This window comes from Macaca mulatta, chromosome 7 (genome assembly GCF_049350105.2).
Source record: "Macaca mulatta isolate MMU2019108-1 chromosome 7, T2T-MMU8v2.0, whole genome shotgun sequence".
NCBI lineage: Eukaryota > Metazoa > Chordata > Mammalia > Primates > Cercopithecidae > Macaca > Macaca mulatta.
Window position 1 is genome coordinate 54,318,534 of NC_133412.1, and position 10,595 is coordinate 54,329,128.

Consider the following 10,595-nt stretch of genomic DNA (forward strand, 5'->3'; position numbering starts at 1 on the left):
TTGACATGGACAGCCTTTCACCTCCCCTTCTGTAATTTGCTCAGTAATTATGTACTGAGTACCTACTGTATGTAGGAACAGTGCAGGTGGTGGAGATCCCCAGCACCCCACCTCCCCAGGTCTGTTCCTGTACTGCAGGGAAGGCTGGAGCCGTCAGGTGGATCGAGCCCCGGGGGGCTGTCTGGATGGCAAATCAGCCCTGTGGCTGGCCGTGTATTCCTGCAGATGGGATTTCAAGGCTTCTCTACCGATGGCAGTGTTTCCGGTGCCCTTGAGAAGTTCAGGCAGTGAAGGCTCAGGCCATCCAGACAAGGAAAAGCCCTGAGAAGTTATTTCCACACCCCTTATCTCAGAGATGGGGAAACGGGACCGAGGGGAAGGGGTCTGTCCAGGTCAGTACTAAGGCAGGTGCTTCATCAGAACCTGGGTCCCCCAGCACCCAGTGCAGTCCAGCCCCTGGGGCAGGTGAGACAGGCAGTCCCCATGGAGAACCAGGAGGCAGCTCCTGTCACACACACCAAGGGCTTCTGTGAGACAGAAGCCTTCTGTTATGGCCGTGGGGGTGGGAACAAGAGTATAAGGGGAAGAGAATGAACTTGATGCACTCACCCTTCTCTGTCCCCACCTCTGTAGAAGCCATGGTGAAGGATGACATGAACAGCTACATCAGTCAGTATTACAATGGGCCCAGCAGTGGTAAGTCTGGGTTGGGGCTGTTCTACATGTGCCAGAACCCCAGCAACCCCTAAACCCGAAGGCAGAGACAACTCGGCCTGGCTCTAGAGCATGCCCATCACCTGGTGCCTGTGAACCATAATTGCAGGCAGTGCTCAAGGTTAAAATATCAGAGCTTCAGCTTCCAGCAAAGTCCAGCACTGGAGCTGGGGGTGCCCAGGGGCTGAGCCTGCAGGTGCCAGGATAGGGGTGCTCTGTCATCACCCATAAGAACTGCATATGGAACCCTGAAATGGGAAGGGGGTTAGAATCCAGAACTACAAGTGACCTCAGTGCCCCCCACCTCCACACCTGTCAAGGTGGGCACAGTGGAGGCTGAGGTGCCACAGCACCCCAGGGTGTGAGAAGAAGCAGACCTCAGTTACGTCCCTGCTGGATGTTCTTGCACTTGAAAAAAATCTCAGGGAAGCCCAGTGGTTTTTACTTATGGGAAAGATTGAATTTTAAAATAATGCTGAGGCCTTTGGTGTCTGTTTCTCCATAGCCCCCTTTCCAGTTCAGGGTTCCACATGCAGTTCTTGAGTTTGAATTTCACAGCCCCCAAAACCTTGTATGCTCCATTGTAAGGCTAGAATATTATGTTGGGCCATGTGAATAATGCATTTGAATTTTTGGTTTTCCACAATTTAGCCTCCCTAAGGCCTCATCCCTCTTCTCTCCTCCATCAAAGCCTCATCCAATATGCTGGTTTCAAAGACCACCGTCTCCAGCCCAGACCTCTCTCCCAGTCCTCCACAACTTTGGGGAGAAACCTCCCCACCCTGCACCCTCTGTAGGTCAGCCCTGTGGTACTCTCACCTAGAGCAAAGAGCTCTGAGCGTCCTGTGACCCTGTGATGCACGCTAAGCAGGCTCTGATCATCCCATTCCGCAGCCCCCACCCCTGCCAGTCCATCTGAAACGGAGTCATTCCTCAGACCATGGAACCCAAGTTCCCTGCCCTGGCACACCGCGCTTCCTGAGTTAGGATGGGCTAGGTTAGGCAGCTGTGGCAAATAACCCTGCGTCTTGATGGTTTAAATAAAGCCACAAAAGCCCACTGCAGGTTGGCTGGGGGCTCTGCTCCCAGGTCATCACCGTTACTTCAGCACCCAGTTGACAGAACAGTCGCCATATATTCTAGAACATTTGCCAGGGTAAAGCACCGGCTCATAAAGCTTCTGCCCAGAAGTGCCAGAGGTCACTTCTCATGGGTGACTGGCCAAAGCATGTCACATGCCTACACTTGAGTTTAACAAGATGGGGAGGCATAATCCCCCTCAAAGCAGGGCAGTGATGTTGGAGAACTGGGAGGGAGTTCTACCAAGGCCTCCCTCCACAAAGGTATGGTGCCCTACAGCCTAGCCACACTCACTGCCCACCGCCCGGCTCACACCTGCCCTCTTCAGGGCCCCCAGGTGTGGCAGAGGTTGAAGTGTGACCGAGATCCCCTCCTTCCTTGCAGACAGCGGTGTCCCAGATGCAGCTGTGTGCATGGTCACCACGGCCGCAATAGACATCCACCAGCCCGACATCTCCTCGGACCTCTTGTCTCTGGACATGCCCCTCAAGCTTGGCGGTAATGGCACCGGCGCCACCTCGGAGAGTGCCTCCCGCAGCTCGGTCACCCGGGCCCAGAGTGACAGCAGCCAGACGCTGGGCTCTTCCACAGACTGCAGCACCGCCCGCGAGGAGCCATCCTCTGAACCGGGCCCCTCTCCCCTGCCGCTGCCACCCCAGCAGCAGGTGGAGGAGGCCACAGTTCAGGACCTGCTGTCCTCCCTGTCAGAGGACCCCTGCCCATCCCAGAGGGCCTTGGACCCAGCCCCCCTCTCCCGGCCCAGCCCAGCAGGCTCGGCCCAAACCAGCCCCGAGCTGGAACACAGGGTAAGTCTGTTCAACCAGAAGAACCAGGAGGGCTTCACTGTCTTTCAGATCAGGCCTGTCATCCACTTCCAGCCCACTGTTCCCGTGCTGGAGGACAAGTTCAGATCTTTGGAATCCAAAGAGCAAAAGTTGCACAGGGTCCCTGAGGCCTAGAGCCTGCCATGGGCTGGGTGGGAGGAGGGGAGACAGCCATCTCAAAGCTCTCCTGGGACCCTGGAGGCTGCCAAGGGCCATATGCGGGGCCTAGGAGCCCACCTGGCCTCCCTCAGGGTGCTGCCTGCCTCCAGGGAGGCGACGCCAGGCCAGGAGGCCACAAGCTTCAGACCTCAAAGCCCAGAGCTGGCGCCTCTTCTCACCCTGCTCAGGGGAGGGTGGTGCTCGTGGCTGGGTTTTCTTTTTAACCATTTTTACAAAAACCAGCCTGTGGCCCAGCTTCAGCAGGGTAGAGTGCGGGGGGCCAGCTCAGCCTCTTCCGTTGCCTTCGTTCCTGACACCCACCCTGGACTCTAGGGAACAGCACTGTGAGCAGGGGCTGTCCAGCCCCACCCCTAAGCCGTCTTTCCCAGGAATCCTGAGTGGAGTCCAACACAATCACACGGAGACCACCATCTGAGCCTATGTCATTTGTCCTCATTTTCTCATTCCAGCATGAGCGTTTCTGAGTCTCTTCAAGACAAATCTAGTTTTCACCTTCACAGGATATAAAGGGATCAATCTAGAGGTGGGTGGGAGGGTCCTAGGGGGCAGGGGGACAATCATTTTCCAACCTTGGCTTTAATAATAAAAACCAGCTGCACTGAGAGTCCCAGTTGGTGGAGGTTTTCCTTTGGTTGCTAACCCAGGTGAAGCGTCCAGAGTGGTTTCCAGCCAGGGTACCACCATCCATCCAGTTAGAGATGCGTATGGCATCCCAGACTTCCTCCTCGTCCCGTGAGCAGTCGTGAATCCTGGTCATTCCACCCTCCAAATTGCTTGTCCCTGGCCCCCATCACGGCCTTGCTGAGACCCAGGCCCCTTGCTGGACTGGACTGCAGCCGCCTCCTCTTTGCACAGCCTCTGGTTTCACCCTTCCCAGTGCATCTTCCCAGGCAGCTAAGCCTCAGCGCCCCTGCTTAAAAGCCTCCAAGGGGTTTTGTGTGTATGACCATCATGTTTTCTTTTATATGGCGGGGGAGGGGAGTAGAAAGACATAATTTTTTTTTTTTTAATTTCTTGAGGCCGAGTCTCGCTCTTGCCCAGGCTGCAATGCAGTGGCACGATCTCGGCTCACGGCAAGCTCCGCCTCCCGGGTTCACACCATTCTCCTGCCTCAGCCCCCCCCCCCCCCACCGAGTAGCTGGGACTACAGGCACCTGCCACCACACCTGGCTAATTTTTTGTATTTGTAGTAGAGACAGGGTTTCACTGTGTTAGCCAGGATGGTCTCGATCTCCTGACCTCGTGATCCGCCTGCCTCGGCCTCGCAAAGTGCTAGGATTACAGGTGTGAGCCACCACACCCGGAGAGAAGACATAATTTTTTAAAGGCCTCCCACTGCCTTGAGAGAACGTTGAGTGTGACTCAGCCCCTTCGTGAGCTGGCTTTCTTGCCCCCCTGGCTGTCCTCCTATGCCTTTGTCTAGCCTGTTCTTTCTCCCCTCTACCTTGGTCTGGGTTATTCTCACCATGTGTCCTGCCTGCCCTCACCACTAGGCTGGGTGTCCTTGGGAGCTCCTATGACCCCCCTGGACTCACCTGACAGTGCAGCACGCCGCTGGCTTGGTCAGCACCTGCTTCCTTTCCTGCCTCCCAGGGTGGTCCTCAAGAGCAATGAGCGGGCCTAAGCCCCATTAGAACCCCACAGGCCTGGGCATGGAGCCACTTGGGAAGGATGGCCGAATTGGAAGAAAGGGAAGGGAACTACCACGTGCTGGCAAAGAGCACCCTCCTGATTCACGGGGTGATGAACAGTTGTCAAAAAAAGTGCTAAAGGTGGCAACATCCAACTGAGTCACTCTTGGGGTGTAATTAGAAGACCTACCAAGGGGAAACTTTTGCAAAGGGCAAGAGTAGCTGTCCTGAGGCATCACCAGCAGCATTGTCATAGCATCCATCACTGGGCACTGGGCCAACATCCCTACCCACATGGGCTCCTTTAACCCTTCCAGTGATGCTATGAGGCAGGTATCACTAACCCCATTTTACAGTTGAAGAACCTGAGGCTCAGAGAGATTGAAGAAACTTTCTGAGGTTGAACTCTAATGACAGGCCCTGCAACAGGCCCAAATCTGCTGGCACCATGCCAGGCCCTGGGGTTCCCAGGTTTAGAGCTTTGGGAAGCAAAGCAGTCACTTGGCTTTTGCCACTTGATGGAATGGAGGGTATTACTTGGTTTGTAAGCTGTAGGGCAGAAGCCAGTGGGCTCGGTAACTGGTGATCTCCACCCACTGGACTAGAAATGGCCACCCTCCTCCTCCAGGCTCACCTTGCTGTGCTGTGACTGGCTTTCTGCAGAGCTCCATCGTCCCAGCTCTGGGGCTAGTGCTGCTACCTCACAGGCACATGAACCTGGCCCCATGCCAGGGGGAGCTGCAAGCCCGGCTGCCAGCACTAACGTCTGCTGAGGACTCCTACTCCAGGGAAGAACCACAGGATGGGGAGGGATGCCATGGGGAAGATGCTAGGCAAGTGGTGGCTGTTCTCTTCAGTTTGTCCTCTAGGAAATGGGTCTCTAGAGAGCTCCACTGTTTTTTTTGTTTGTTTGTTGTGTTTTGTTTTATAGGCACTCCACTTTTTTTTTTTTTTGAGACAAGGTCTCACTCTGTTGCCCAGGCTGGAGTGCAGTGGTGTGATCTCGGCTCACTGTAACCTCCACCTCCCAGGTTCAAGTGATTCTCCGGCCTCAGCCTCCCAAGTAGCTGGGATTATAGGCGAGCGCCACCATGGCCATCTAATTTTTCTATTTTTAGTAGAGATGGAGTTTCACCATGTTGGCCAGGCTGGTCTTGAACCCCTGACCTCAGGTGATCTGTCCGCCTTGGCCTCCCAAAATGCTGGGATTACAAGCGTGAGCCACCGTGCCCAGCCTATTTTTTTTTTTTTTTGAGACAGGGTCTTGCTCTGTTGCCCAGGCTACAGTGCAGTGGCATAATCCTGGCTCATGCATCCTCAACCTCCCAGGCTCAGATGATCCTCCCATCTCAGCCTCCCAAGTAGCTAGGCCTACAGGCGCACGTCACCATGCCTGGCTAAATTTTGTGTTTTTTGTAGAAATGGGGTCTTGCCAAGTTGCCTAGGCTGGTCTGGAACTCCTGGGCTCAAATGATCTGCCCACTTCAGTCTCCCTAAGTGTTGGGATTACAGGCATGAGCCACCGGGCCCGGCCAGAACTCCATGTTTAAAAGCGGATTTCTTGGGGTATTTACAGGTTGCTGTGAGATGAGACCCTGCTGAGCACTTGTTGTTCAGCCTTCATGTTGTGTTTGAACTGCCTCACAGAGGCTGGGGACAGAGATAACAGGGGGTCCCCAAGTCCAGAGTCCACAACAGTCACAGCGTTAAGACAGTACACACAGACGGAGGAATCTACTTACCTGCCTGGGGACATCTGAAGGCCTCACAGTGGAGGAAACATTTAAAGGTGATTTTAAAAGAGTAAGTATACCAGATCAGCTCTTCTGTTTGTCGTTGAAGAGGAGAGCAGTCTTTAGGGATAGTTTCAACACTGAGCTACAAAGCTGGCCCACTTCCAGAGAATGTGAGCAGGGAATTTTGATTGTCTCCCTGACTTGATGTCAGTTGTTAAACCACTTAAAGGGGAAAAAAAAAAGGAATGTCAGGAGGAGGGTAGCGGGACAACAGTGCAAGCAGAGGAACAGCAGTGAGCTAGGCAAGGAACAGGGTTTGGGAACAGGAAGAAGTTTGGTGTCAGGAAGAGGATGGCATGGGTAGGAGGAGGAAGAGACCACATGAGAGCAACCTGGAAAAGGACAGGTGAGGCTGCTCGCCAGAGGCCTTGGACGCCAGGCTGACCCAGATGTTCTCCCTAGAGATAAAGCACTATGGAAGGGCTCCCACAGAGTCTTCTGGTAGTTGCAGAGAAGCATCCAGAGGGAGGGGCCCGTGTCCAGAGGAGAGGGAACAAGGCTGCACACGGGCGGGCAGGATGAAGGTGGCGGTGGTGGAGGAGACGCTGGGGACACCTGACTGATGGGACTCGGGGGAGCTGAGTGTTGGAGGAGATGCCACCATGTCCAGTCTGTGGTGTCTGAGCATGAGACATCAGGATGGCTGTGCCTGGCACCAAGAGCATAGAGAAGGATGCCAGAGCCAGGAACATGGCAGTCCTTTCTGCAGACTCAAGAGCCCTTCCTCCAGCCCATCCCACAGCAAGTCCTAGGGTAGGGCCTGGGGGCCTGGAGTGCAGGAGATGGACGTAAAAGCTTCGCCTTTCATGGCTCCCCTGGGCACCATATCCTACAGTTATGGCTGGCGGGCAGCTGGGGGCTGGGGGAGATGGAGCCTGAGCACTCCCTGGGAGGTTTGCAGCTCTGGGAAATGGCTCCCTGTTCTCCTCCACCCTTTTAGAGAACCCACTTTGGTGGCCCAGAGGAGCCATTGGGCTGTCCCTGAAGGGAGTGTCTGGTAAAAGCCACTGTCTCCTGCTAGAACAAGACGGTGGTAACAAAAATGACTCCCACGTCTGCATTGCATGTTGTGACAGGTGCTCTTCAAAGGCTTCCCTCCTTAGCACAGCCCTGGAAAGTGGGCGCTATCTTCCCTGCTTTACAGAGGAGAAAACGACAGCCATGGATTCATTCAGGGGCTTGCCCAAGGGCACATAGCTAACTAGTGAGCTGTAGTGGCAGGATTCAAACCCAGGTCTGGCTGGATTATATGCCATGCTAGATGTGAGATGAGCTGCCCGGAATCAAACCAGGTGCCACCAGGAAAGCCAAAATAAGAAATCAGGACTCAGAGCCAGCAGTATTGGTGACTGGTCCACAGGGGAGCTGGACCAGAGTCTGCAGTCCCAGCCCAAATCCCAACCAGGATGGGGCAGCCATAAGGCCTTCCCTGAGTGGCACAACAGGCCCCTCTCCAGCCAGCCCTGGGCAAGGTTCCCAACCCAAAGTGTGGCTTTTCAGATCAAGTCCCACAGACAGGAATGTCGGGAGGGAACCTGTGTGGCTAGAGGCTAGTGGTCTGGAATTCTCTTTAGCATGGTGGGTATCCACCTGAAATTCAACTCAGGAGCTCCTTTCTCCCTCTGAGACAGCTCTTGACGGAAGCCAGAGTCGAAAGAGCACGGCTCCCGCCTTGGTGCTGTCGCCACATTCCTCCCTGGTGCTATTCAGTTACCTCTAAAGAGAGAAGACAGAGTTGGGGTCCCACTCTTGGAGCTGCTGACAAGTTATCTGGGCCCAAGGAATCCCTCTTACTAACAAGCTGACAGTACCCTGTGCCCCACTCAACACTTGTGCGGAGTTGCTTCACAAGGACCCCCAACAACTCTGGGGGCTGAAACAGCCAAACCATGGACATCTCAGGGCTGGAGAGAGGTCTGCTCATCCCACTCCCCCACCCCTGCCTCCCACCTCAGGTGCTGCTGTACCTATGCACAGGATGTGGCAGAGACTGAATTCTCAGCCCAGCCCTGTTTCTGGTTTGCTATGAGGCTCCAAGCAAATCCTTAGACCTGCTTCCCCCCCCCGTGTACAACAGGAATGATCTTGTCTCTCCCACCCTGAGAGCTGCTGGGATAGCTAATGATGTAATAGAAGGGAAAACCCTTTGAGAATGTTTCAGGGGAAACACAAACAGAAAGCATCCTTATTAATGAGAAGCCTGGGGTGTTTCACTGCCAGCACACACTCAGCACTTGTGAGGTCGGCTGCCCAGGAGACGCTCTTGCTGCTGCTGATAGTCTGGTGTGAGAGGGTGGCAGTGAGCCCTGCCCCTAGTCCCATCAGCCAGTCCAGCCACTGTCCGCTCCTGAGTGCATCCCTGCTTGCACATACCCATTTGTTCCATTCCTGTAGTCACTCTGAATGAGGTAAGAGAGCACTGTTATCCCCCAGACAGGAGGCACCTTATCTTCCTTCCTCTCCCTTTGGTCAGTACTACTGGAGTACTACTGAAGTACTTGCCAAAAACTTGTATTTCCCTAACATTAACTAAGTGAGGACTTCATCACTATTCTGAATATCTTTGACTCCACTGCTGAAAAGTTTGGTATTCTCTCCTGGTGAATAGTTAATTATCCAAGGAAAATGATGAAACATTTGCTGCTAAAATTTATAGCAAGCTATCAGGACACAGTGCTGGCATAATTTTATGCAGAGCCCCAGGCTGCAGCATAGGGAAGCAGGCTGCCTATTCATCCTGAAACAAGCAAATGAAATTGACTACCCTGGAGATCAATCAGGACATTAAACACTGTGATGGATGTGGCAGAATTCTTCAGTGTCTGAGATTTATGGGTCACCCTTCACCAAGCACTCTAGGAACCTCCCCAACATCAATTAGGCCTCATAACTAGCTATGCTCACCTCCGCCTCCATTGATTAAAGAAGGGGTAGGGGGTTCTGGGACGTGCACTGTGCTAAATACTACAAAAGGCCAATGAGCAGACTGGATCCAGATTGCAGTACGAAGACCCCTGCTTCCCTGAGCAAAGAGTGGTTCAGAATGGAGGAGTGTCCGGCTAGAAGGGGACTCAGGCATTGGAGTCTAGACCTTGCATTTTCCAGAGAAAGCAGCTCAGTGTGTCATGTTCCTGGGTACTCCTGTTCCTTGTCCATGCTGGCCTGCCTGGAATGCACTTCATCTGGTTGATTTTGCTGCTCCTTCTCAACTTGGTGAGGTCGTCATATCTTGTTGCCCTGCACTGCAGCCCACCCCAGTCAGGCTAGATTAGGTCCATCCTCTGCACTCCCATTGAGGCACTCGGGATATGGCATGTGGTTGGGAGCAGACTGGCCTGTGGTCACTATTTACTAGCCATGAGTCCTTGGGCAAGTGTTTTAAGCTGTTTTCTCATCTGAAGAAGAGTTGCTGATAATCCTTGGCTTATAAAGCACTTTCATGTATGTCACCCCATCAGTGGGGGAAAGAGTAGGAAACATTCAAGAAATCAGACTCTCGGGAGGAGGTAGTTTGCCCCAGGTCAAACCTACACCTTGTAAGGTTATAAGACGTAAATGAGACAATGTATGTAAAGGGTTCAGCATAGCATCCTGGGCATAAGAAGCCCTCAAAAACAGTATTCACTGTCTCCATCTACTCACCTTGTAGGACACCCACCAATACACTCATAGGTTAAAGCTTGTTATCTAGAAAGATCATCTAGTTCATGTCGCCATTTTACAGATGATGAAAATGAAACCTGAAAGGAGGGAAGGTGACCAGGGTGCCTCTGGGGCAGTAACAGGAACAGGATGAGAATCCAGTCCACCCAGTGGTCCCCAGGTCCCAGACCCAAATGTCCCCTATACTATAGCCCACGCTGGGAAGGAAACACAGCTGGAGGTGAGCACACAAAAAGAAAGCACTCACCCTGTCTTTAACCACATGTCCAGTTAGTTGTAGGAGATGAAGAAGGCAAAGGTCACGCAGATAAAGCCACCCCAGGGCCTCCCTCTCACCAGTCCTGATGTCACAGTAAGTAAATGCCAGCTTACTTCATAGAAAATCCCTAATTCCATCGGTGTTCCTTGCTTCCAATGACAAGCCTGCTGTTTTGAAGCAATGCAAACCAGAGGATATAGTCCTGGAGAGAATGGGAGGACCACAGTCTAGTAGACAGGCCAAGTTTTCCAGACCTGGAGTCCAGTTCGGGTCCCACATCTTACCAACTGCCTCTGGTCATTACCTCTCTGCTCATTTCTTCATCCAGAAAGTAGGCATAATGATACAGACTTTAGAGGTGGTTGTATTAGAAGAGTATGTAATGTACCCAACACGCAGGGAGTTCTTAATAAGTAGTATTTGCCCAAAGTTCTGGTTTGTGTTCCAG

General features: G+C 53.2%; 1 protein-coding gene across 5 annotated transcripts in view; it reads left to right on the plus strand.

Annotated features, from left to right (window-relative positions):
• Positions 1–3,402, plus strand: part of TMEM266 (transmembrane protein 266) — a 148,928-nt gene extending 145,526 nt beyond the window's left edge. For all 5 annotated transcript variants that reach the window (XM_015142762.3, XM_001104538.5, XM_077938096.1 and 2 more), the window contains 2 exon segments: positions 634–696; positions 2,179–3,402. In XM_015142762.3, coding sequence (XP_014998248.2) covers positions 634–696; positions 2,179–2,753 — 638 coding nt within the window. In that variant the 3' untranslated portion in view covers positions 2,754–3,402.
• The last annotated feature ends 7,193 nt before the right edge of the window (positions 3,403–10,595 follow it).